The 27,377-nt window shown below is 44.1% G+C and overlaps 1 protein-coding gene and 1 long non-coding RNA gene across 7 annotated transcripts in view; one reads left to right on the top strand and one right to left on the bottom strand.

Annotated features, from left to right (window-relative positions):
• Positions 1 to 27,377, bottom strand: part of LOC149977374 (uncharacterized) — a 934,188-nt gene that overhangs the window by 217,718 nt on the left and 689,093 nt on the right. The gene's annotated exons all lie outside the window — the stretch shown is intronic.
• Positions 1 to 27,377, top strand: part of LOC110489553 (rho guanine nucleotide exchange factor 4) — a 169,960-nt gene that overhangs the window by 77,506 nt on the left and 65,077 nt on the right. For 5 of the 6 annotated variants that reach the window (XM_090199067.1, XM_036945712.2, XM_021562278.3 and 2 more), the window contains one exon: positions 10,059 to 10,201. In XM_090199067.1, the coding sequence (XP_090055193.1) occupies positions 10,059 to 10,201 (143 nt within the window). Of the gene's footprint in view, positions 1 to 10,058; positions 10,202 to 19,112; positions 19,274 to 27,377 lie in introns of those variants that run through there. The other variant, XM_036945715.2, reaches the window with a different exon arrangement.

The following is a 27,377-nucleotide window of genomic DNA, read 5'->3' as shown; positions in this document are numbered from 1 at the left end:
TGGGGACCTTCAATGCTGCTGAAATGTTTTGGTACCCTTCCCCAGATCTATGCCTCGACACAATCCTGTCTCAGAGCTCTACGGACAATTCCTTCAACCTCATGGCTAGGTTTTTGCTCTGATATGCACTGTCAGCTGTGGGACCTTATATAGACAGGTGTGTGCCAAACATGTCCAATCAATTGAATTTACCACAGGTGGACTCCACTCAAGTTGTAGAAGCATCTCAAGGATGATCAAAGGAAACAGGATGCACCTGAGTTTAATTTCGAGTCACATTGCAAAGGGTCTGAATACTTATGGAAATAAGGTGTTTCTGTTTTTTTTTTTTTTTTTTTTTTACAATTTACAAACATTTCTAAAAACCTGTTTTTGCATTGTGATTATGGGGTATTCTGTGTAGATTACTGAGAATTTTATTTATTTTATACATTTTTTAGAATAAGGCTGTAACTTAACAAAATCTGGAAAAAGTAAAGGGGTCTGAATACTTTCCGAAGGCACCGTGTATATATACAGTACCTGTCAAAAGTTTGGACTCACCTACTCATTCAAGGGTTTCTCATTATTTATTTCTATTTTTTATTATTATTTTTTGTTGTTGTATTTTTTCACCCCAATTTCTTGGTATCCAATTGGTAGTAGTTACAGTCTTGTCTCATCGCTGCAACTCCCGTATGGACTCGGGAGAGGCGAAGGTCGAGAGCCATGAGTCCTCCGAAACACAACCCAACAAAGCTGCACTGCTTCTTGACACAATGCCCATCCAACCAGGAAGCCAGCCGCACCAATGTCTCAGAGGAAATACCGTACACCTGGCGACCGTGTCAGCGTGCACTGCACCCGGCGACCGTGTCAGCGTGCACTGCACCCGGCCCGCCACAGGAGTCGCTAGTGCGTGATGAGACAAGGATATCCCTGGCGGTCAAACCCTCCCTAACCCGGACCACGCTGGGCCAATTGTGCGACGCCCCATGGGCCTCCTGGTCGAGGCCAGCTGCAACAGAGAGATAGATGCGATGCAGTGCCTTAGATCACTGCGCAACTCAGGAGGCCGGGTTTCTCTTTATTTTTTACTATTTTCTACATTGTAGAATAATATTAAGACATCAAAACTATGAAATAACACATATGGAATCATGTTGTAACCAAAAAAAGTGTTTTTTTATATATATTATATATTTCAGATTCTTCAAAGTATCCACCCTTTCTCTTCCTGACAGCTTTGCACACTCTTGGCATCCTCTCAACCAGCTTCTTATGCTGAGCACTTGTTGTCTGCTTTTCCTTCATTCTGCGGTCCAACTCCTCACAAACCATTCTGGCACAGCCTTTGTGATTGGCAGAAAGAATTCCCATAATGAAGGATCTATGTGATTGGTTGAGAGCTATCCAATTCTCCATCAGTCTGGTGAGGGTGTATCTATGGGGTGGATAGATGGAGAACCTGGGGGGGATGTAGAGGACTATTGGCAGAGTTATCCATCCCCTGTTTACGCAGCCTTGTAGACAGCCTTACAGACAGCCATGATTCTTCACGCAAAGCATACTGTTTGATGAAATAAGACAAATGCCTCAAGAGGGCACCAGAGATCTAGATAACCAGGAGAAAAAAAACTTAACCTGACCAAACTATTCTCCTCCCACTCCTGCTGGCTTTCCCAGATTTAGCCATTTCTCTCCTGATGTTGCAGGTGATAGGCTACACCATGTTTCGACAATCTTTCTCATGTTGAATGACCATTTATCTTACCATTTCTACCGATCGGCATGCCAGTTATGGTTTTCATATGCACATTTTCTTGAAACGGTTTCATTTAATTTATTTAATTTAATTTAGTCTCTATATCTCCCAAACCATGGTCATGTGGTTAATCAAAATTATATCCAAATCTAAATGAAAATGATACAAACCTAAAAAGTTACTTCTATGGCCATTGCCAACTATGTTAAAGTAGTCGACATAAAGCCAACGAATCAAAACATTGCAGTCTGCATGTTGGAAATATCCTGATAAAAATAAATATCCTATAATAAATCACATTGGCTACACACATGATTAGCTACACATGTCTGCAACAAATTTGAAACACTGTACCGACTATTTGGGTCAGGCCTGACCAGCTAACAGCCCAGTTAATAGTCAAGCTAACTTCCCAGCTAACAGCCCAGCTAACAGTCAAGCTAACTTCCCAGCTAACAGCCCAGCTAACAGTCAAGCTAACAGCCCAGCTAACAGCCCAGTTAATAGTCAAGCTAACTTCCCAGCTAACAGCCCAGCTAACAGTCCAGTTAATAGTCAAGCTAACAGCCCAGCTAACAGCCCAGTTAATAGTCAAGCTAACAGCCCAGCTAACAGCCCAGTTATTAGTCAAGCTAACAGCCCAGCTAACAGCCCAGTTAATTGTCAAGCTAACAGCCCAGCTAACAGCCCAGCTAACAGCCCAGTTAATAGCCAAGCTAACAGCCCAACCAACTTAGATATGATGGCCCTACTCCAGTTTAGCAAGCATCTAATTTTCATGAACCCAAACAAACTGCTGGAATCAGTCTGGCCTTTAACTTACTGCCAGAGAACACACTGTACAATAGGGAGGATTTCAAAACAACACAGGAATGTGGACAGATATACTGCAACTCCTCTATTACATATGATGCCCTGACCTTCAAACAGAAACATGCTGTTGGACAGTGGGGCAGATACTGTGTAAAAGGTTTTCCTAATTATCTAATGACAGAAATCTAAACAGGATTTGGTGTCAGAATTCTATGTCAATTGATAACAACCTCTTCTTTCATTTTATTTGTTGAATTGGCTAAATTTGAACAATATTGACATAGAAACTGCACAATAACAAGTCATATGTCCTCTCTTCAGCCAGATAAGCTGTTACCACCCACGGTCAGGGAGGCTGCTGTTACCACCCCCGGTGAGGCTAGTAATTTTACAGCTGCTACAGGGTGTGTGTGTGTGTGTGCGTGTGCGTGTGCGTGCGTGCGTGACTTCAACTCAAGTAGTATTTTACTGGGTGACTTTCACTTTTACTTGAGTCATTTTCTATTAAGGTATCTTTACTTTTACTAAAGTATGACGATTGGGTACTTTTTCCACCACTGGAAATAGGTTCCGGTACTCTTTTGGGTGCAGGTTCTGTTTATATTTAGGTGCAGGAGTTCCACACTACTTTTGAGATAATATTTTATAAGAGGAACAGGAGCTGAAGCGGTAGAACGTTTGAGGTGCCGGTTCTCAGCTCCGGTGAGCTCCTGCCCAAGTCAAACACTGCTTCTTATCCCTTGTGCAAATAGCCTACAGCTTTGTCTGTCCCCAAGCACACTGGTGCAGGAAACTCTGAGGTCCCAGAATATTTTATACAATGTTGCAAGTTCGCTAGAGCAAGCTTTAGCTGGACTGTTAGCTGGTCTGTTAGCTATGATGTAGGGTTAGATTGTTTGCTGGGCTGTTAGCTGGGCTGTTAGCTGCGATGTAGGGTTAGATTGTTAGCGTTAGCTGTTAGCTGGGCTGTTAGTTGGACTGTTAGCTGGTCTGTTAGCTATGATGTAGGGTTAGATTGTTTGCTGGGCTGTTAGCTGGGCTGTTAGCTGCGATGTAGGGTTAGATTGTTAGCTGTTAGCTGGGCTGTTAGCTGGACTGTTAGCTGGTCTGTTAGCTATGATGTAGGGTTAGATTGTTTCCTGGGCTGTTAGCTGGGCTGTTAGCTGCGATGTAGGGTTAGATTGTTAGCGTTAGCTGTTAGCTGGGCTGTTAGCTGGACTGTTAGCTCGGCTGTTATGGTCCATAAAAAATGAGATGCTTGCTAAACTGGAGTAGGGCTGGTTGGGCTGTTAGCTGTGCTGTTGGCATACACACACACACATGCACGCACACAAATGCACACACACATATACACACCTCCCCAACAAACAGGCATTGAATTAACTAGGTTCCACCTCCAGCTCTGTCACCTTGGACCAGCTCTGTCACCTTGGATCTGTTCTGTCACCATGCACTAGCTCTGTCACCTTGCACTAGCTCTGTCACCTTGCACTAGCTCTGTCACCTTGGACCAGTTCTGTCACCTTGGATCTGTTCTGTCACCTTGCACTAGCTCTGTCACCTTGCACTAGCTCTGTCACCTTGCACTAGCTCTGTCACCTTGCACTAGCTCTGTCACCTTGGACTAGCTCTGTCACCTTGCACTAGCTCTGTCACCTTGCACTAGCTCTGTCACCTTGCACTAGCTCTGTCACCTTGGACCAGTTCTGTCACCTTGGATCTGTTCTGTCACCTTGCACTAGCTCTGTCACCTTGGACCTGTTCTGTCACCTTGGACTAGCTCTGTCACCTTGGACTAGTCACCTTCGACCTGCTCAGGAACCAGCTTCACACAGACACATCCCATGTGCTGTAAAGTTGACTCTCCGTCTGTGGTGTTTATTAATAGGCAGAATGGATTACAGGGTAATCAATGCTCTACAGTAGCTGCAGGCTGCACGTGTGTCACATCCATTGACTCATGGATGAATATTCATGTCATGCAGTTTGGTTGAAACAGACAGCAGGGATGGGACATCATTTAGGGCTTAGAGGGATGACGCTTCTCATGGCAACCAGCCAACCAGTCCTGCATCTCTCTGGGAGGTGACAGAGAGCGAGAGATCAGAGGTGAGAGTGAAATGGAGGGAGTGAGACTGACTTTGAGCGTGAGAGATGGAGGGAAAGGTAAGAGTGAAAGTGACCGAGGAAATGCAGTGTTCGGAAGAGAGAGAAGATGAGACAGTGATTTGGACAGTAGAGATAGCAAGAAATAATGAAAAAGAGGGAGTGATGGAAAGAGAGAGGGAGGAAGAGCAGAACGAGAGGAATGAACTCAGGGTAGTCAGGTACCTCTGCTCTGTTTGTCCCAGTGTTCATCTGCAGCCGAGACTCATGGGAGAGGGAGTTGGTGTGGGACTGCCTCAAGGGCCAAACACACAGGGGCCCGCTCTGACATTGTCGGTCTGTATCACTCACACACGACTACACACACACTCTCTCACTCTCTCTCTCACACACATACAACACACATACACACACACACAAACACACACACACACACGTACGTACGTACATGCATACATACAGTGCATACAGTACATACACGCACACTGACCTGCGCGGTCGAGTAAACATAAACTGGGATAAGCTCTTCTGAATATTTGCACTGCTCAATCCCTCTCTCTCCCTCTCTCTCCATTTATCTCCCTCTCTCTCGCTCTCTTTCCCTCTCTATCTCTCTCCCTCAATGTATCTCTCCATGTACCACGGACTGAGAGTCTGTCTGCAGCAGGCAGGCAGATAGTACTAAAGTAATTTACTGTGGGTTACACTGCCCCTAAGAGGACAAGACTGGTACTTCATTATCATAAGGGATTGGTTCTATATATATCTTTGACATTTTTTGTTAATTTCACCTTGATTTAACCAGATAGGCCAGTTGAGAACAAGTTCTCATTTACAACTGCGACTTGGCCAAGATAAAGCAAAGCAGTGTGACACAAATAACAACACAGAGTTACACATGGAATAAACAAACGTACAGTCAATAACACAGTTGAAATGTCTATATTCAGTGTGTGCAAATTAAATAAGATTAGGGAGGTAAGGCAATGAATAGGCCGTAGTGGCGAAATAATTACAATTTAGCAAATGAACACTGGAGTGATAGATGTGCAGAAGATGAATGTGCAAGTAGGCATACTGGGGTGCAAAGGAGCAAAAAAATAATTATAAATAACAATATGGGGATGAGGTATTTGGATGGGCTATTTACAGATGGGCTATGTACAGGTGCAATAATCTGTAAGCTGATAGCTGATGCTTAAAGTTATTGAGGGAGATATGAGTCTCCAGCATCAGTGATTTTTGCAATTCGTTCCAGTCATTGGCTGCAGAGAACTGGAAGGAAAGGCGGCCAAAGGAGGAATTGGCTTTGGGGGTGACGAGTGAGATATACCTGCTGGAGCGCTTACTGCGGGTGGGTGCTGCTATGGTGACCAGTGAGCTGAGATAAGGTGGGGCTTTACCTAGCAAAGACTTATAGATGACCTGGAAACAGTGGGTTTGGCTACGAATATGAAGCGAGGGCCAGCTAACGAGAGTATACAGGTTGCAGTGGTGGGTAGTATATGGGTCTTTAGTGACAAAACAGATGGCACTGTGATGGACTGCATCCAATTTGCTGAGTAGAGGGTTGAAGGCTATTTTGTAAATGAAATCGCCAAAGTCGAGGATCGATATGATGGTCAGTTTTACGAGGGTATGTTAGGAAGCATGAGTGAAGGATGCTTTGTTGTGAAATAGGAAGCCAATTCTAGATGTAATTTTGGATTGGAGATGCTTAATATGAGTCTGGAAGGAGCGTTTACAGTCTAACCAGACTGCTAGGTATTTGGAGTCCACATATTCTAAGTCAGAACCGTCCAGAGTAGTGATGCTGGACGGGCGGGCAGGTACGGGCAGCGATCGGTTGAAGAGCATGATTTGATACACTGAATTCTGTCTGAGAAGTAGTTGGTGAACCAGGTGAGGCAATCATTTGAGGAACCAAGGCTGTTGAATCTTCCGATAAGAATGCTGTGATTGACAGAGTCGAAAGCCTTGGCCAGGTCGATGAATAAGGCTGCACAGTATTGGCTTTTGTCGATGGCGGTTATGATATCGTCTAGGACCTTGAGCGTGGCTGAGGTTCACCCATGACAGCTCAGAAACCAGATTGCATAGCAGAGAAGGTACGGTGGGATTCAAAATGGTCGGTGGTCTGTTTGTTAACTTGGCTTTCGAAGACCTTAGAAAGGCAGGGCAGGATGGATATAAGTTTATAACAGTTTGGGTCTTGTGTGTCTCCCCCTTTGAAGAGGGGGATGACCGCGGCAGCTTTCCAATCTTTGGGGATCTCAGACGATACAAAAGTAAGGTTGAACAGGCCAGTAATAGGGGTTGCAACAATTGTGGCAGATAATTTTAGAAAGAGAGGGTCCAGATTGTCTAGCCCGGCTGATTTGTAGGGTTCCAGATTTTGCATCTCTTTCATAACATCAGCTATCTGGATTTGGTTGAAGGAGAAACGGGGGAGGATTGGGCAAGTTTATGTGGGGGGTGCAAAGCTGTTGACTGGGGTAGGTGTAGCCAGGTGGAAAGCATGGCCAGCCGTAGAAAAATGCTTATTGAAATTCTTGATTGATGGTGTCGGTGTTTCCTATCCTTAGTGCAGTGGGCAGCTGGGAGGAGGTGCTCTTTTTCTCCATGGACTTTACAGTGTCCTAGAACCTTTTTGAAGTTTGTGCTACAGGATGCAAATTTCTGTTTGAAAAAGCTAGCCTTTGCTTTCCTAACTGCCTGTGTATATTGGTTCCTAACTTCCCTGAAAAGTTGCATATCGCGGGGGCTATTCGATGCTAATGCAGTATGCCACACAATGTTTTGTGCTGGTGAAGGGCAGTCAGGTCTGGAGTGAACCAAGGGCTAAGCTGTTCCTGGTTCACATTTTTGTTCAATTGGTCATGCTTATTTAAGATGGTGAGGAAGGCACTTTTAAAGAATAACTAGGCATCCTCTACTGGCGGAATGAGGTCAAAATCTTTCCAGGATACCTGGGCCAGATCGGTTAGTATTTTAGGGAGCGTTTGACTGGAATATATAATATATGTAATATTATTGAAATGTAATGTCATTCATTTGTAGTGAAAACACATATTACAGCATCTGGATGTAAATTACGATCATAAAAAGATAGTCAACTGTTTCATCAATCGTGTTTTAATATGTACTATGCAATTGTTCTGCCACAGTGTATGTGTGGCACTGTGTGAGGTCCAGTGGTTGCCATTTGGGCTAAGAGAATAAAGGAAGATTCATTTTTACACATGATTAAACAGATCCTCTATACCCCATCCAACCTCTAGAGGCTTTTAGATGATTCTTCATTCTTGAATACTGCTGAAATGGAAAAGGCAGTCTATATCGTATTAATAGAATGTGGTCCTAAAATACTGCACAGCTCTGGGGGTTGAATATGTGCATTTTTTAATGGCAGAGTGATGCGCCAAATCCCTTTCTCCTGATCGCCCGAGGGGGTCTGAACGCTCTGTGTTCTCTCATTAAGCCTGACTCCCTGTCTCCACGGTGATTTGTCACCATGGAGACTCGCCGTGGCAACAGCTGTTTGAAGAGCAGGGATGTATTGATGAGATTGGACAGATAGACAGGAGAATATTTATAGCTGCAGGGGCAGGTACTTACAGTCAGGGAGAGAACTGTGATGATGCCACTCGGAGGGCAAAGAGTGTGTTTACATGCACACCAATATATCCGGGACACTCAGTTATTCAGTTTTGCATATCATGGGTGTTGTGTAATGATGTAAAAACAAGTGACTTCAAAAAGTAGGCTACCTGAGCAATTCCAGCCTCCATAATAATTCCATAATCATTTAGACTATTATAATACATGTACTATCATTTATTACTAGTTACTTGACCCTAATCTAGACAATATTCTGCTTATAATGTCCTACATTTGTCAGGCCCTATTATAATTTGCAACATTTGTTAGGCCCTATTATAATTTCCTACATTTGTTAGGCCCTATTATAATTTCCTACATTTGTCAGGCCCTATTATAATTTCCTACATTTGTCAGGCCCTATTATAATTTCCTACATTTGTCAGGCCCTATTATAATTTCCTGCATTTGTTAGGCCCTATTATAATTTGCAACATTTGTTAGGCCCTATTATAATTTCCTGCATTTGTTAGGCCCTATTATAATTTCCTGCATTTGTTAGGCCCTATTATAATTTGCAACATTTGTTAGGCCCTATTATAATTTGCAACATTTGTTAGGCCCTATTATAATTTGCAACATTTGTTAGGCCCTATTATAATTTCCTACATTTGTTAGGCCCTATTATAATTTCCTACATTTGTTAGGCCCTATTATAATTTCCTACATTTGTTAGGCCACTGTGTGTCAACTATAGTTTGATACATGCAGCTTCTCTTCTGTCGTAACTTGTTGCCCCCGAGAAGACTAAATAAAGTAGTTCTCACCAGAATAATGTATTACATTGATAGAATGAATGCATTAGTAATCTATTTAACAACGCTAAAGTTGTCTGTTTCATTTAGGGACCGGGGAGAAAAATATGCAAGAACTCCAAAACAGTGGAAAAATGTGTCCTGTGCAACATGGTCCAAAATGTCATCGGTTTGACCGGTTTTAAGGAAATTAAAGCTGAGAAAACGATGAAACACGTTTCTGATTAGACTTCAGTTCATCTTGGGTGCACATTTTGATGTGGTTGAAATACTGTCTGCTTGCATGCCAGTGTTAAAGATAACGCGTTACATTCACATTTTCTCAAGAGATGCTGAAATCATATTTCTCCACTCTGTTCTCGAGACAAAATAAAAAATGTGTTGTACCATTTTACTGCAAGAAATATATAAATGGGCAGGAGTTAATATTATATTATACACGTGAGAGGTCATTGTCCAGATTTCAGTTACTATTCCATTTAACACACGTAAACTTAAATCAGGAATTTTATTTATTAATGGATACAGGGGATAGTCATGAGCGGAATATCAAAATTTGTATGTAAACAGCTTATCCAGAATGAGATCTTAATCGAGATATGAGCTACTATCCGGAATACTGTTAGGATATTAAAGTGGTCACTAACATGCTGCCACGGGTTTTCTTCCCTCTCTCTTTTAATGTCACTGTGTCTCAGTGAGAGGTCTTCGCGTCCCAACTAGGCCGTGAGTTATGAGTAATGAGGATTCAGATCACCACAACTGGGTTGGAACTCAGCTGCAGCTCAGATCTGTTCTTTGTTTAATAACCATTTTTTTTTAGTTTTGTGGACTGTTTTGTTGTATTTGCAGAAAAGTCGGATATGTTTTCTTAATTAATGTGCTAAAATGCCCCATCTGAAGAGAGATGAGACAGAGGTTTTATGTTGTTTTCTCTCCCCCCCCCCCCCCCCCCCCCCCCCCCCCCCCCCCCATGATAGTACCAGACGGGGGTGGAGAGAAGACCAGTCTGGGGCCGGGTGATGATCTAGGCAGTGATGAAGACCTCTATGAAGAGTTCCGCAGTTCCAGACATCACTTTGGACACCCAGGCGGAGGTGGGGAACAACTGGCCATAAATGAGGTAGCCTTTTGTTTTGTCTGTCCGTCTCTCTGTCGGTCTCTCTCCAGAGTTAAGTAGAATATGAGTTTTGATTAAATCTGTAGCTCCCTAACCTGCTGTGTTTATGAATGAACTCCCTAAGACCTCCCAGTGCATTGTGGGTACACATCAGCTCCTGAGAGGCCGCCCTGGCACAGCTCAGATTTTTCAGGTGTTCCCTCCAAGCCCCGCCCCTATCCTGGTTGTCACTCAGAATTAGCGTGAATAATTAGGACCCACCTGGTGAAACAATTACCTCCGCTTTGACTTGTGTTTAGAGCCGGGCTCCATGGGGCTTCGTTGGAGACAAGGGCAGTAAAGGTTTAAATTGACTCATTGAGGGACAAAGATGATTTGATTTATTGTTGTGGCTAAACCGCTGTGAATTCCTCCAAGCCTTTCTACTGGAGGAGAATACTAAATAACCTGGAAGATGGAATAGACACGCTCACACACTCACACACACTCATACACACTCATACACACACATACACACTCATACACACATGCATTCATACACACTCATACACACATGCATTCATATACACAAACACACACACACACATGCATTCATATACACACACACATGCATTCATATACACACACACATGCATTCATATACACACACACATACACACTCATACACACATGCATTCATACACACACACAAACACAAACACACACACACACACTCAGAGGAGGGAGGCAGAGAGAGGATGAGGAGAAGGGAGAGGAGAGAGGGAGGCGAGAGAGAAGAGAGGCAGAGGCAGAGTGAGAGAGAGGCAGAGTGAGAGAGAGGCAGAGTGAGAGAGAGGCAGAGGCAGAGAGAGGCAGAGAGAGGCAGAGAGAGGCAGAGAGAGAGAAGAGAGAGAGGCGAGAGAGAAGAGCGAGGAGAGAGCGAAGAGAGAAGAGGCAGAGGGAGGATTGAGAAGAGAGAGGCAGAGAGAAGAGAGGCAGGGAGAAGAGAGGCAGAGTGAGAGAGAGGCAGAGTGAGAGAGAGGCAGAGTGAGAGAGAGGCAGAGTGAGAGAGAGGCAGAGTGAGAGAGAGGCAGAGTGAGAGAGAGGCAGAGTGAGAGAGAGGCAGAGTGAGAGAGAGGCAGAGTGAGAGAGAGGCAGAGTGAGAGAGAGGCAGAGTGAGAGAGAGGCAGAGTGAGAGAGAGGCAGAGTGAGAGAGAGGCAGAGTAAGAGAGAGGCAGAGAGAAGAGAGGCAGAGTGTGAGAGAGAGAGGCAGAGAGAAGAGAGGCAGAGTGAGAGAGAGGCAGAGAGAAGAGAGGCAGAGGCAGAGAGAGGCAGAGTGAGAGAGAGGCAGAGAGAGAGAGAGGCAGAGAGAAGAGAGGCAGAGTGAGAGAGAGGCAGAGAGAAGAGAGGCAGAGAGAAGAGAGGCAGAGTGAGAGAGCGGCAGAGAGAAGAGAGGCAGAGGCAGAGTGAGAGAGCGGCAGAGAGAAGAGAGGCAGAGTGAGAGAGAGGCGGAGAGGGAGGCAGAGAGGGAGTTAGAGAGAGGATAAGGAGAAGGGAGAGGAGAGAGGGAGGCAAGAGAGAAGAGAGGCAGAGGCAGAGTGAGAGAGAGGCAGAGAGAGAAGAGATACAGTACATTCTGGAAAGTATTCAGACCCCTTGACTTTTTCCACATTTTGTTACGTTACAGCCTTATTCAAATACAATTGTAATCGTTTTTTCCTCATCAATCTACACATAATACTCCATAATGACAAAGCAAAAGCAGATTTATAGAAATTGTTCTAAAAAACTGAAATATCACATTCAGATATCACATTCACATTCTTTATTCAGTACTTTGTTGAAGCACCTTTGGCAGCGATTACATCCTTGATTCTTCTTGGGTATGAAGCTACAAGCTTGGCACACCTTTATTTGGGGAGTTTCTCCCATTCTTCTCTGCAGGTTCTCTCAAACCCTGTCAGGTTGAATGAGGAGCGTCACTGCACAGCTATTTTCAGGTCTCTCCAGAGATGTTTGATCGTGTTCAAGTCCGGACTCTGGCCGGGCCACTCAAGGACATTCAGAGACTTGTCCCGAAGTCACTCCTGCGTTGTCTTGGCTGTGTGAACCTTTGCCCCAGTCTGAGGTCCTGAGCGCTTTGGAGCAGGTTTTCATCAAGGATCTCTCTGTACTTTGCTCCGTTCATCGTTCCCTCGATCCTGAGAAGTCTCCCTGTCTCTGAAAAACATCCCACAGCATAATGCTGCCACCATCATGCTTCACCGTAGGGATGGTGCCCGGTTTCCTCCAGATGTGATGCTTGGCATTCAGTCCAAAGAGTTCAATCTTGGTTTCATCAGACCAGAGAATCTTGTTTATCATGGCCTGAGAGTCCTTTAGATGCCTTTTGGCAAACTCCAGACAGGCTGTCATGTGCTTTTACTGAGGAGTGGCTTCCGTCTGGCCACTCTACCATAAAGGCCTGATTGGTGGAGTCCTGCAGAGATGGTTGTCCTTCTGGAAGGTTCTCCCATCTCCACAGAGGAACCCTGGAGCTCTGTCAGATTGCCCATCGGGTTCCTGGTCACATCCCTGACCAAGGCCCTTCTCCCCCAATAGCTCAGTTTGGCCGGGCAGCCAGCTCCAGGAAGAGTCTTGGTGGTTCCAAACTTCTTCCATTTTATAAAGGATGGAAGCCACTGTTTTCTTGGTGATTTTTTTGGTACCCTTCCCCAGATCTGTGCCTCGACACAATCCTGTCTCGGAGCTCTATGGACAATTCCTTCAACCTCGTGGCTTGGTTTTTGCTCTGACATGCAATTTCAACTGTGGGACCTTATACAGTATAGACAGATGGACTCCAATCAAGTTGTAGAAACATTTCAAGGATGATCAATGGAAACAGGATTCACCTGAGCTCAATTTCGAGTCTCATAGCAAAGGGTCTGAATACTTATGTAAGTACAGCATTTCTGTTTTTTTATCTTTAATTAAGTTGCTAAAATTTCAAAAAACATGTTTTTGCTTTGTCATTATTGGGTATTGTGTTGATTTTTTATATTTTTTAAAGCATCTTTATTTAACTAGACAATTCAGTTAAGAACAAATGTTTATTTACAATGACGACCTACACCGGCTCAGACGACACTGGGCCATTTGTGCGCCGCCCTATGGGACCAATCACGGCCGGTTGTGATACAGTCTGGAATCGAACCAGGTTGTCTGTAGTGACGTCTCTAGCACTGAGATGCAGTGCCTTAGACCGCTGGTGCCACTTGGAAGCCCCAAGTGGTGAGGAAAAACATATATTTAATCCACTTTAGACTAAGGCTGTAACGTAACAAAATGTTGAAAAAGTCCAGGGGTCTTTCCGAATGCATCGTATGGGAGAGACAGAGGCTGTAAACACAGGATTGTTGTTGCCATAGTTACCATAGATGTCATAGATGCATGACACCATACAGTATACACTACATAGAACACCTAGAACAACCAAGGATGAGGACCGTGGTGTAAAGTACTTAAGTAAAAATACTATAAAAGTACTACTTAAGTAGTTTTTGGGGGTATCTGTACTTGACTTTACTATTTATATTTATTTTTTTACATTTGTAATTTTACTCCACTACATTCCTAAATAAAATAATGTTATTTTTACTCCATTTGTCCCTTACAAAAATGTACCTGTGTAATACAATGAAGGAAATATCCTGTTTTCTGTTCACCACCATAGCAGGATAATACAATGGTATTTGCATTCGTACCATGGTATTTTCCTGCCATGGTAGTGACCCCAAAAAATGAACCATGGTAGAACAATAAACATGTTTTTGTACTAACAGCATGCAGTGAAACATGAAAGCATGGCAGTTGTTTACGATATATTATTATGGTCTGTGTCCCACCATTTTTCGGGTAAAGTGACCAAAAACATAATTTATAGTACTCACATAATGCAACATTGATTACTAACTCTGCAATGGCAAAGCATAGGCCTAGTACCCTCTTGAACCCCTTAAAACTCATAGTGAAAAACCACAACACACATGGTCTAGTCATGTAGCGTACCCTCTTAAACCTTGGAATCTGGTGAGAAGAATGAATGCTGTCTAAAACCTTGAAGATTTAAAATAGTTAGTTTATTTGGTGCTTCTTTCTTACAGTAAATGCAGTTTTCAGTTGGCTCTCTCTCATTCAACTGACTATTCTAAATAGCCAACATACTAAAAAACTATTTGTAAAAAGGTATTCAGTATCATCTTATCTCATAGGCACATTTTCATCATGTAATTCTCAACAAATCCCTAAAAACTCAAGTTACAACGTTTCCCTTTGTTTACACTCTGTATGAATGTTCATTGGTCCTGTCGCCATGACTACGACAGGCTAGCTTGACTGGAGCTTTCTTTAGCTGCCGTTAGCTTCTATGCTAACAGGCTTTTATAAATTAATTAAACTATCAAAACATCATTAAAAATGACAAATATTATATCATTACATTCCGCTTAACTTGAAGTTTAATATCCTATGCTTTATAACTTGATGATAATATTTTATTTATCTGGTGTGTTTCTCTTCAGTTGGCTGACTCATTCAACCGACTCACTGTCTAGGCAGGTTACCATGAGAGTGAGAGCGCATGAACCAACCACTAGACCTTGTGGCTCCCTCTGCTGGCTGAAACAAGGGCAACACCCCTTGACTAGAAATACTGTATAATATGACAAAATGCCAAAGATCAGGCTACCATATACACTACATAGCCAAACGTATGTGAACACGTGGCTCGTCGAACATCTCATTCCAAAATCATGAGTATTAATATGGAGTTGGTCCCCCCCTTTGCTGCTAAACAGCCTCCACTCTTCTGGGAAGGCTTTCCACTAGATGTTGGGAACATTGCTGCAGGGACTTGCTTCTATTCAGCCACAAGAGCATTAGTGAGGTCTGGCTCGCAGTCGGCATTCCAATTCATCTCAAAGGTGTTCAATGGGGTTGAGGTCATGGGCTCTGTGGAGGCAAATCAAGTTCTTCCACACCGATCTCGACAAACCATTTCTGTATAGATCTCGCTTTGTGCACTGGGCCATGGTCATGCTGAAACAGGGAAGGGCCTTCCCCAAACTGTTGCCACAAGGTTGGAAGCACAAAATTGTCTAGAATGTAATTGTATGCTGTAGCGTTACGATTTCTCTTCATTGGAACTAAGGGTCCTAACCCCAACAATGAAAAACAGCCCCAGACCATTATTCCTCCTCTAACAAACTTTAGAAGGCCTTTATAAAAAGGGTTTTATAAATACATTTGATTGATTGTAACCGTGGTGATTGATACAGTTGGCACTATGCATTCAGGCAGGTAGCGTTTTCCTGGAACCTGCCAAACCCAGATTCGTCCGTCGGACTGCCAGACGGTGATTCATAACTCCAGAGAACGCGTTTCCACTGCTCCATAGCCCAATGGCGGTAAGCTTTACATCTCTCCAGCCGATGCTTGGCATTGCGCATGGTGATCTTAGGCTTGTGTGCGGCTGCTCGGCCATGGAAACCCATTTCATGAAGCTCTCGACAAACTGTTACTGTGCTGACGTTGCTTCCAGAGGCAGTTTGATCTCGGTAGTGAGTGTTGCACCCGAGGACTACGCTACGCTCTTCAGCACCTCGGCGGTCTCGTTCTGTGAGCTTGTGTGGCCTACCACTTCGCGGCTGAGCCGTTGTTGCTCCTAGACGTTTCCACTTCACAATAACAACACTTCAAGTTGTCCAGGGCAGCTCTAGCAGGGCAGAATTTTGACTAACTGACTTGTTGGAAAGGTGGCGGTGCCACGTCGAAAGTCACTGAGCTCTTCAGTAAAGCCATTCTACTGCCAATGTTTGTCTATGGAGATTACATGGCTGTGTTCTCGATTTTATACACCTGTCAGCAACGGGTTTGGCTGAAATAGCCAAAACCACTAATTGGAAGGGGTGTCCACATACTTTTGTGTATATATAGTGTATCCTACATTCTCCTACATTTCAGGTTGGCAACAAGTTCAAATCCCTTGAGCTGACAAGGTACAACTCTGTCGTTCTGCCCCTGAACAAGGCAGTTAACCCACTGTTCCTAGGCCGTCATTGAAAATAAGAATTTGTTCTTAACTGACTTGTCGAGTTAAATAAAGGTAAAATAAAATAAAAAAAAATGCACAATGCAGGTTAAAACCATGATCCATGTCTATACCATGGTATAAATGATAATGGTAATAGTTAGGTACAATGACAGTACCTCAGTATTATCATTATACTTCAAAGCTAAAACCATGGTATATACACCATGGTATAAGTGAAAGTACCATAGTAGTACCAAGGTACATTTTTGTAAGGGATTTTCCTTGACACCCAAAATAACTTGTTACATTTTGAATACTTAGCCAGAACAGGAAAAGGGTCCAATTCAGGCACTTATCAAGAGAACGTGGACTCACTAAACAGAGAACATCCCTGGTCATCCCTACTGCCTCTGATCTGGAGGGCTCACTACACAGAGAACATCCCTGGTCATCCCTACTGCCTCTGATCTGGAGGACTCACTAAACAGAGAACATCCCTGGTCATCCTGCTGCCTCTGATCTGGAGGACTCACTAAACACAGAACATCCCTGGTCATCCCTACTGTCTCTGATCTGGTGGACTCACTAAACACTGAACATCCCTGGTCATCCCTACTGCCTCTGATCTGGCAGACTCACTAAACAGAGAACATCCCTGGAAAACCTCCATGGAAATATCTTATAGTCCAGGATTAAGATGAATCTGTTTCCAGAAGACCGCCCTATAGTATAATGTTCAGCTACTGTATGTGTCAGCTGTGTAGACTGTCAGTGGAGGCTGCTGAGGGGAGGACGACTCATAGTAATGTCTGCAAAGGAGCGAAAGGAATGGCATCAAACACATGGAAACCATATTTTTGATGTTGTGGATACCTTTCCACCTACCTCCCCAATTAAGGTACCACCATCCTCCTGTGCTGTCTATATTAGAATCAGAGTGAGGTAGTCTGGGTCATCATATTCTGTTTGGTTGAGATGAGCAGTGGCAGTAAAGAGGTCTGTTTGGTTGAGATGAGCAGTGGCAGTAAAGAGGTATGCTTGGTTGAGATGAGCAGTGGCAGTAAAGAGGTCTGTTTGGTTGAGATGAGCAGTGGCAGTAAAGAGGTCTGTTTGGCTACATCTGGGTATCAAGGTCAGAGAGAGAAGGGGAGGGGATAGAGAGGGGAAAGGGAGAGGGGGAGAGAGAGAGGGGGGAGAGAGGGACAGGGTGAGGGGATATAGTAGAGAGGGGGAGGGAGAGAGAGGGGAAAGGGAGAGAGGTGGGAGAGAGGGAAAGGGGGGAGGGGATATAGAGAGGGAGAGGGGAGAGGGAGAGGGGAGAGAGGGAAACGGACGGAGAGGGGGAGGGAGAGAGAGGGGGAGAGAGAGGGAAAGGGGATAGAGATGGGGAGACAGAGAGAAAGGGGATAGATATGGGGGAGAGAGAGGGAAAGGGGGAGGGGAAAGGGAGAGGGGATACAGAAGGGGGAGAGAGAGGGAAAGGGGAGGGGAGAGGGACCGAAAGGGGGAGGGGATAGAGAGCGTTCGAGAATCCAATAATTTCATCTGATAAGTGATTGCGTGTTAAAGGTAGACTCAGCGATTTGACATAGATACAGAACGTAAACAGAATTGTGGGTACATTTCTGCAACAACGAAGAGTGTTGAAGCACGAGGCTCAACTTCTTTACTGTTTTGGTCCCCTGGCTATCAGGCTGTAACAGTGTGAACAGAACCCATGGACCTGCACAGATACGGACTGTGTGAGAGTGAAGTCTTGCATCTTGCTCCTTTCAATATCTGCGGTGCTTCCCGAAGCAAAATATTGAAAGGATTATAGCTTTAATATAGCTTTAATTAATTGGCTAAAATAGCGGTATCCGATGCAATAATCCCGATTTTAAGCAAACAGATTGTCTGTGAGTGAGGCTGTGTGTTGGGCCAGCCATCATCAGCTGATGAGACTAATAAATTCTAGGCAGCTCACAAACACACACACACACACACACACACACACACAGCCCACCCACCCCCTCCCTTCCTGCACACACAGTCTATTATTCTGCATCCTCCCCCACTCCATCCCGCCCTCCCCGTGGTTGCTAAGGCCATCCTCATCCACCCTGGTATCCAGGATACGGAGACACACTCAACATCCAGATTGGTTGCTCGCTGTAGGGAGGTGAATGTATGGTTGTGTGGCTCCAGGCAGACCCCGGCACCATTTTAGCATTGGAGAGACAGAGAGAGAGCGAGAGAGAGAGACGGAGGGAGAGAGACGGAGCGAGAGAGAGACGGAGAGACGGAGAGAGAGGGAGAGAGAGAGAGATGGAGGGCGAGAAAGAGAGAGAGAGACGGAGGGAGAGAGACGGAGCGAGAGAGAGACGGAGAGACGGAGAGAGAGGGAGAGAGAGAGAGACGGGCGAGAAAGAGAGAGAGAGACGGAGGGAGAGAGACGGAGAGAGACGGAGAGACGGAGAGGGAGAGAGAGGCGAGATGGAGAGAGAGACAGAGAGGGAGAGAGAGACAGAGAGGGAGAGAGGAGAGAAAACATTGGCTTTGTCATTCTTTCTAATAAAGCTAATGTGAAAATAAAAAGGGTGGCCATGTTAGAGGGGCGCTGTGTGGACGTAACGAAGATACGGGGGAACGACAGAAGAGGACGGGGGAGGAAAAAAACTAAATGAATGTAACAATAAAGCTGCAGCTCTACCTCACATCCTGAATACGTAGAGAGTCAGAGAGGAAGAGAGAGGACACGGAAAACAGAGGGAGGGAGAGAGAAGAGGGAAGTGCTCAAACACAGGCGGTGAGGCTTCGCGGTGAAGCGGTAGGAGGGGGAGAGGAAGAGAGGCGGAAGACAGTCCGACGGGATAGTAGTGAAGGAGGAGAAGAAGAGGGGGAGAGAGACGGAGAGGGGGAGGGGTGAGGGCCCAGCCGGGGCCTATGACATGGCTCGCGGCGGTGGCGCTCACCGTGCCCGGCAGCGTTTGGGCGTCCTCAACGCCGTGCTACGCTGCAACCTCCACCGCGAGACTCAGAAGGTGGTGGTCTTCATGATCATGATGTTGCTCGTCGTCATCAACGTAGTGCTCATGTTCCTCCTGGCTTTCCAGTAGACAGACACACCGACGACACACTCACACACTCACACACTCACACACACACCATCAACCAAGGAAGAGAGAGAGAGGAGGAAGATAGGGGGAGGAGAGAGGGAGGTGGAGATCCCCCTGGTGTGGATGGGAGCCCAGGATAAGAGGAGGTGATCACAGGTAAAGCAAACCGATGGATGATCTAGACTGGTGATGCTTAGCCCAGCACAAACACAGTTCAGGGGTTATATGATAGGAACTGCTTAGCCCAGCACAAACACAGTTCAGGGGTTATATGATAGGAACTGCTTAGCCCAGCACAAACACAGTTCAGGGGTTATATGATAGGAACTGCTTAGCCCAGCACAAACACAGTTCAGGGGTTACATGATAGGAACTGCTTAGCCCAGCACAAACACAGTTCAGGGGTTATATGATAGGAACTGCTTAGCCCAGCACAAACACAGTTCAGGGGTTATATGATAGGAACTGCTTAGCCCAGCACAAACACAGTTCAGGGGTTATATGATAGGAACTGCTTAGCCCAGCACAAACACAGCTCAGGGGTTATATGATAGGAACTGCTTAGCCCAGCACAAACACAGTTCAGGGGTTATATGATAGGAACTGCTTAGCCCAGCACAAACACAGCTCAGGTGTTATATGATAGGAACTGCTTAGCCCAGCACCAACACAGTTCAGGGGTTATATGATAGGAACTGCTTAGCCCAGCACAAACACAGTTCAGGGGTTATATGATAGGAACTGCTTAGCCCAGCACAAACACAGTTCAGGGGTTATATGATAGGAACTGCTTAGCCCAGCACAAACACAGCTCAGGGGTTATATGATAGGAACTGCTTAGCCCAGCACAAACACAGTTCAGGGGTTATATGATAGGAACTGCTTAGCCCAGCACAAACACAGTTCAGGGTTTATATGATAGGAACTGCTTAGCCCAGCACAAACACAGCTCAGGGGTTATATGATAGGAACTGCTTAGCCCAGCACAAACACAGTTCAGGGGTTACATGATAGGAACTGCTTAGCCCAGCACAAACACAGTTCAGGGGTTATATGATAGGAACTGCTTAGCCCAGCACAAACACAGTTCAGGGTTTATATGATAGGAACTGCTTAGCCCAGCACAAACACAGCTCAGGGGTTATATGATAGGAACTGCTTAGCTCAGCACAAACACAGTTCAGGGGTTATATGATAGGAACTGCTTAGCCCAGCACAAACACAGTTCAGTGGTTATATGATAGGAACTGCTTAGCTCAGCACAAACACAGCTCAGGGGTTATATGATAGGAACTGCTTAGCCCAGCACCAACACAGTTCAGGGGTTATATGATAGGAACTGCTTAGCCCAGCACAAACACAGCTCAGGGGTTATATGATAGGAACTGCTTAGCCCAGCACAAACACAGTTCAGGGGTTATATGATAGGAACTGCTTAGCTCAGCACAAACACAGCTCATGTGTGAGGGACAGGTTAGCTAGCTTGCACCACGGGGGTTGTTGACATCATGAACGTTAGCAAATACTCTGCCATGTACGTGTTGTACATGTCTGGTACATAGTTAAATATGTTTCTATGTTGTGAATAGAACGTGTGGGAGAAGAAGAACACATTGCAAACTGCTGGAATGTGTTTTATTATTTGTGTATGTTTGTGTACTGTTTGTGTAGTGTTTGTGTACTGTATGTGTACTGTTTGTGTACTGTTTGTGTACTGTATGTGTACTGTTTGTGTACTGTTTGTGTACTGTTTGTGTACTGTATGTGTACTGTTTGTGTACTGTTTGTGTACTGTATGTGTACTGTTTGTGTAGTGTTTGTGTACTGTTTGTGTACTGTTTGTGTACTGTATGTGTACTGTTTGTGTACTGTATGTGTACTGTTTGTGTACTGTTTGTGTAGTGTTTGTGTAGTGTTTGTGTACTGTTTGTGTACTGTTTGTGTACTGTTTGTGTACTGTTTGTGTACTGTATGTGTACTGTTTGTGTACTGTATGTGTACTGTATGTGTACTGTTTGTGTACTGTATGTGTACTGTATGTGTACTGTTTGTGTACTGTTTGTGTACTGTATGTGTACTGTTTGTGTACTGTTTGTGTACTGTTTGTGTACTGTTTGTGTACTGTATGTGTACTGTTTGTGTACTGTTTGTGTACTGTTTGTGTACTGTTTGTGTACTGTATGTGTACTGTTTGTGTACTGTTTGTGTACTGTTTGTGTACTGTTTGTGTACTGTATGTGTACTGTTTGTGTACTGTTTGTGTACTGTATGTGTACTGTTTGTGTACTGTTTGTGTACTGTTTGTGTACTGTATGTGTACTGTTTGTGTACTGTATGTGTACTGTTTGTGTACTGTTTGTGTACTGTTTGTGTAGTGTTTGTGTAGTGTTTGTGTACTGTTTGTGTACTGTATGTGTACTGTTTGTGTAGTGTTTGTGTACTGTTTGTGTAGTGTTTGTGTACTGTATGTGTACTGTTTGTGTACTGTTTGTGTACTGTTTGTGTACTGTTTGTGTACTGTTTGTGTACTGTTTGTGTACTGTTTGTGTACTGTATGTGTACTGTTTGTGTACTGTTTGTGTAGTGTTTGTGTAGTGTTTGTGTACTGTTTGTGTACTGTATGTGTACTGTTTGTGTACTGTTTGTGTACTGTTTGTGTACTGTTTGTGTACTGTTTGTGTACTGTATGTGTACTGTTTGTGTACTGTTTGTGTACTGTATGTGTACTGTTTGTGTACTGTTTGTGTACTGTATGTGTACTGTTTGTGTAGTGTTTGTGTACTGTTTGTGTACTGTTTGTGTACTGTTTGTGTACTGTATGTGTACTGTTTGTGTACTGTTTGTGTAGTGTTTGTGTAGTGTTTGTGTAGTGTTTGTGTAGTGTTTGTGTACTGTTTGTGTACTGTTTGTGTAGTGTTTGTGTAGTGTTTGTGTACTGTTTGTGTACTGTATGTGTACTGTTTGTGTACTGTTTGTGTACTGTTTGTGTACTGTATGTGTACTGTTTGTGTACTGTATGTGTACTGTATGTGTACTGTTTGTGTACTGTATGTGTACTGTTTGTGTACTGTTTGTGTACTGTTTGTGTACTGTTTGTGTACTGTATGTGTACTGTATGTGTACTGTATGTGTACTGTTTGTGTACTGTTTGTGTACTGTTTGTGTAGTGTTTGTGTAGTGTTTGTGTAGTGTTTGTGTACTGTTTGTGTACTGTTTGTGTACTGTTTGTGTAGTGTTTGTGTACTGTATGTGTACTGTTTGTGTACTGTTTGTGTAGTGTTTGTGTACTGTATGTGTACTGTTTGTGTAGTGTTTGTGTACTGTTTGTGTAGTGTTTGTGTACTGTATGTGTACTGTTTGTGTAGTGTTTGTGTACTGTTTGTGTAGTGTTTGTGTACTGTTTGTGTACTGTTTGTGTACTGTTTGTGTAGTGTTTGTGTACTGTATGTGTACTGTTTGTGTAGTGTTTGTGTACTGTTTGTGTAGTGTTTGTGTACTGTATGTGTACTGTTTGTGTAGTGTTTGTGTACTGTATGTGTACTGTTTGTGTAGTGTTTGTGTACTGTTTGTGTAGTGTTTGTGTACTGTATGTGTACTGTTTGTGTAGTGTTTGTGTACTGTTTGTGTACTGTATGTGTACTGTATGTGTACTGTTTGTGTACTGTATGTGTACTGTTTGTGTACTGTATGTGTACTGTATGTGTACTGTATGTGTACTGTATGTGTACGTGTAGTGTAGGTGAGTTATTGCTTGAACGTTTTAATACATTTTTTATTTCACCTTTATTTAACCAGGTAGGCCAGTTGAGAACACCTTTATTTAACCAGGTAGGCTAGTTGAGAACACCTTTATTTAACCAGGTAGGCTAGTTGAGAACACCTTTATTTAACCAGGTAGGCCAGTTGAGAACACCTTTATTTAACCAGGTAGGCTAGTTGAGAACACCTTTATTTAACCAGGTAGGCTAGTTGAGAACACCTTTATTTAACCAGGTAGGCTAGTTGAGAACACCTTTATTTAACCAGGTAGGCTAGTTGAGAACACCTTTATTTAACCAGGTAGGCTAGTTGAGAACACCTTTATTTAACCAGGTAGGCCAGTTGAGAACACCTTTATTTAACCAGGTAGGCTAGTTGAGAACACCTTTATTTAACCAGGTAGGCTAGTTGAGAACACCTTTATTTAACCAGGTAGGCTAGTTGAGAACACCTTTATTTAACCAGGTAGGCCAGTTGAGAACACCTTTATTTAACCAGGTAGGCTAGTTGAGAACACCTTTATTTAACCAGGTAGGCCAGTTGAGAACACCTTTATTTAACCAGGTAGGCTAGTTGAGAACACCTTTATTTAACCAGGTAGGCTAGTTGAGAACACCTTTATTTAACCAGGTAGGCTAGTTGAGAACACCTTTATTTAACCAGGTAGGCTAGTTGAGAACACCTTTATTTAACCAGGTAGGCTAGTTGAGAACACCTTTATTTAACCAGGTAGGCTAGTTGAGAACACCTTTATTTAACCAGGTAGGCTAGTTGAGAACACCTTTATTTAACCAGGTAGGCTAGTTGAGAACACCTTTATTTAACCAGGTAGGCTAGTTGAGAACACCTTTATTTAACCAGGTAGGCTAGTTGAGAACACCTTTATTTAACCAGGTAGGCCAGTTGAGAACACCTTTATTTAACCAGGTAGGCTAGTTGAGAACACCTTTATTTAACCAGGTAGGCCAGTTGAGAACACCTTTATTTAACCAGGTAGGCCAGTTGAGAACACCTTTATTTAACCAGGTAGGCTAGTTGAGAACACCTTTATTTAACCAGGTAGGCTAGTTGAGAACACCTTTATTTAACCAGGTAGGCTAGTTGAGAACACCTTTATTTAACCAGGTAGGCCAGTTGAGAACACCTTTATTTAACCAGGTAGGCTAGTTGAGAACACCTTTATTTAACCAGGTAGGCCAGTTGAGAACACCTTTATTTAACCAGGTAGGCCAGTTGAGAACACCTTTATTTAACCAGGTAGGCCAGTTGAGAACACCTTTATTTAACCAGGTAGGCTAGTTGAGAACACCTTTATTTAACCAGGTAGGCCAGTTGAGAACACCTTTATTTAACCAGGTTAGGCTAGTTGAGAACACCTTTATTTAACCAGGTAGGCTAGTTGAGAACACCTTTATTTAACCAGGTAGGCCAGTTGAGAACACCTTTATTTAACCAGGTAGGCCAGTTGAGAACACCTTTATTTAACCAGGTAGACCAGTTGAGAACACCTTTATTTAACCAGGTAGGCCAGTTGAGAACACCTTTATTTAACCAGGTAGGCCAGTTGAGAACACCTTTATTTAACCAGGTAGGCCAGTTGAGAACACCTTTATTTAACCAGGTAGGCCAGTTGAGAACACCTTTATTTAACCAGGTAGACCAGTTGAGAACACCTTTATTTAACCAGGTAGGCTAGTTGAGAACACCTTTATTTAACCAGGTAGGCAAGTTGAGAACACCTTTATTTAACCAGGTAGGCCAGTTGAGAACACCTTTATTTAACCAGGTAGGCTAGTTGAGAACACCTTTATTTAACCAGGTAGGCTAGTTGAGAACACCTTTATTTAACCAGGTAGGCCAGTTGAGAACACCTTTATTTAACCAGGTAGGCCAGTTGAGAACACCTTTATTTAACCAGGTAGGCCAGTTGAGAACACCTTTATTTAACCAGGTAGGCCAGTTGAGAACACCTTTATTTAACCAGGTAGGCCAGTTGAGAACACCTTTATTTAACCAGGTAGGCCAGTTGAGAACACCTTTATTTAACCAGGTAGGCCAGTTGAGAACACCTTTATTTAACCAGGTAGGCCAGTTGAGAACACCTTTATTTAACCAGGTAGGCCAGTTGAGAACACCTTTATTTAACCAGGTAGGCCAGTTGAGAACACCTTTATTTAACCAGGTAGGCCAGTTGAGAACACCTTTATTTAACCAGGTAGGCCAGTTGAGAACACCTTTATTTAACCAGGTAGGCCAGTTGAGAACACCTTTATTTAACCAGGTAGGCCAGTTGAGAACACCTTTATTTAACCAGGTAGGCCAGTTGAGAACAAGTTCTCATTTACAACTGCGACCTGGCCAAGATAAAGCAAAGCAGTGCGACAAAAACAACAACACAGAATTACACATTAACAAACGTACAGTCAATTACACAATAGAAAAAACTATGTACAGTGTGTGCAAATGTAGAAGACGAGGGAGGTAAAGGCAATAAATAGGACATGGAGGCGAAATAATTACAATTTAGCATAAACACTGGAGTGATAGATGTGCAGATGATGATGTGCAAGTAGAGATACTGGGGTGCAACAGAGCAAGAGGATAAGTAACAATATGGGGATGAGGTAGTTGGGTGTGCTATTTACAGATGGGCTGTGTACAGGTACAGTGATCGGTAAGTTGCTCTGACAGGTGATGCTTAAAGTTAGAGAGGGACTCTAGCGTCAGTGATTTTTGCAATTCGTTCCAGTCATTGGTTGCAAAGGCCAATGGAAGTGTTGGCTTTAGGGATGACCAGTGAAATATACCTGCTGGACTGCGTGCTGCAGGTGGGTGTTGCTATTGTGACACGTGAGCTGAGATAAGGCGGGGCTTTACCTAGCATAGACTTATAGATGACCTGGAGCCAGTGGGTTTGGCGACGAATATGTAGTGGGAGCCAGCCAATGAGAGCATACAGGTCACAGTGGTGGGTAGTATATGGGGCTTTGGTGACAAAACGGATGGCACTGTGATAGACTACGTCCAGTTTGCTGAGTAGAGTGTTGGAGGCTATTTTGTAAATGACATCGCCGAAGTCAAGGATCGGTAGGATAGTCAGTTTTATATGTTTATGTTAGGGTATGTTTGGCAGCATGAGCGAAGGATGCTTTGTTGTGAAATAGGAAGCCGATTCTAGATTTAATTTTGGATTGGAGATGCTTAATGTGAGTCTGGAAGGAGATTTTACAGTGTCACCAGATACCTCGGTATTTGTAGTTGTCCACAAATTTTAAGTCAGAATCGTCCAGAGTAGTGATGTTAGTAGGGACGGGAGGGTGTGGGCAGCAATAGGTTGAAGAGCATGCACTTAGTTTTACTTGCATTTAAAAGCAGTTGGAGGCCACGGAAGGAGTGTTGTATGGCATTGAAGCTCGTTTGGAGGTTAGTTAACACAGTGTCCAAAGAAGGGCCAGATGTATACAGAATGGTGTCGTCTGCTTAGAGGTGGATCAGAGAATCACCAGCAGCAAGAGCGACATCATTGATATATAAAGAGAAAAGAGTCGGCTCTAGAATTTAACCCTGTGGCACCCCCACAGAGACTGCCAGAGGTTCGAACAACAGGCCCTCCAATTTGACACACTCTGTTACCTTTGCCTTGGGTACAGGAACAATGGTGGCCATCTTAAAGCATGTGGGGACATTAGACAGGGATAGAGAGATATTGAATATGTCCGTAAACCCCCCCGCCAGCTGGTCTGCGCATGCTCTGAGGACGCGGCTAGGAATGCCGTCTGGGCTGGCAGCCTTGCTAGGGGTAACACGTTTAAATGTCTTACTCACGTCGGCCACAGAGAAGGAGAGCCCACAGTCCTTGGTAGCGTGTCGCGTTGGTGGCACTGTATTATCCTCAAAGCGCCAAAGAAGGTTTTTAGTTTATCTGGAATTAAGATGTTGATGTCCGTGACATGGCTGGTTTTCCTTTTGTAGTCTGTGATTGTCTTGGAGCTTTGCCGTGAGGGGTGACGAGGCAGCTCAGGACCGGGACAGGTTTGAAGCTGAGGCTGGCCCATGGGGTGATGAGAGGGGCAGTACCATGGCCCAGAGTAGTACCATGGCCCAGAGTAGTAGTACCGCGGCCCAGGGCAGTAGTACCATGGCCCAGGGCAGTAGTACCATGGCCCAGGGCAGTAGTACCATGGCCCAGGGCAGTAGTACCATGGCCCAGGGCAGTAGTACCACGGCCCAGGGCAGTAGTACCACGGCCCAGGGCAGTAGTACCACCATG

The sequence above is a fragment of the Oncorhynchus mykiss genome, chromosome 15, assembly GCF_057628025.1.
Source record: "Oncorhynchus mykiss isolate SJ-2025 chromosome 15, ASM5762802v1, whole genome shotgun sequence".
NCBI classification, from domain to species: Eukaryota; Metazoa; Chordata; class Actinopteri; order Salmoniformes; family Salmonidae; genus Oncorhynchus; species Oncorhynchus mykiss.
This window is presented reverse-complemented; position numbering and strand designations above follow the sequence as displayed.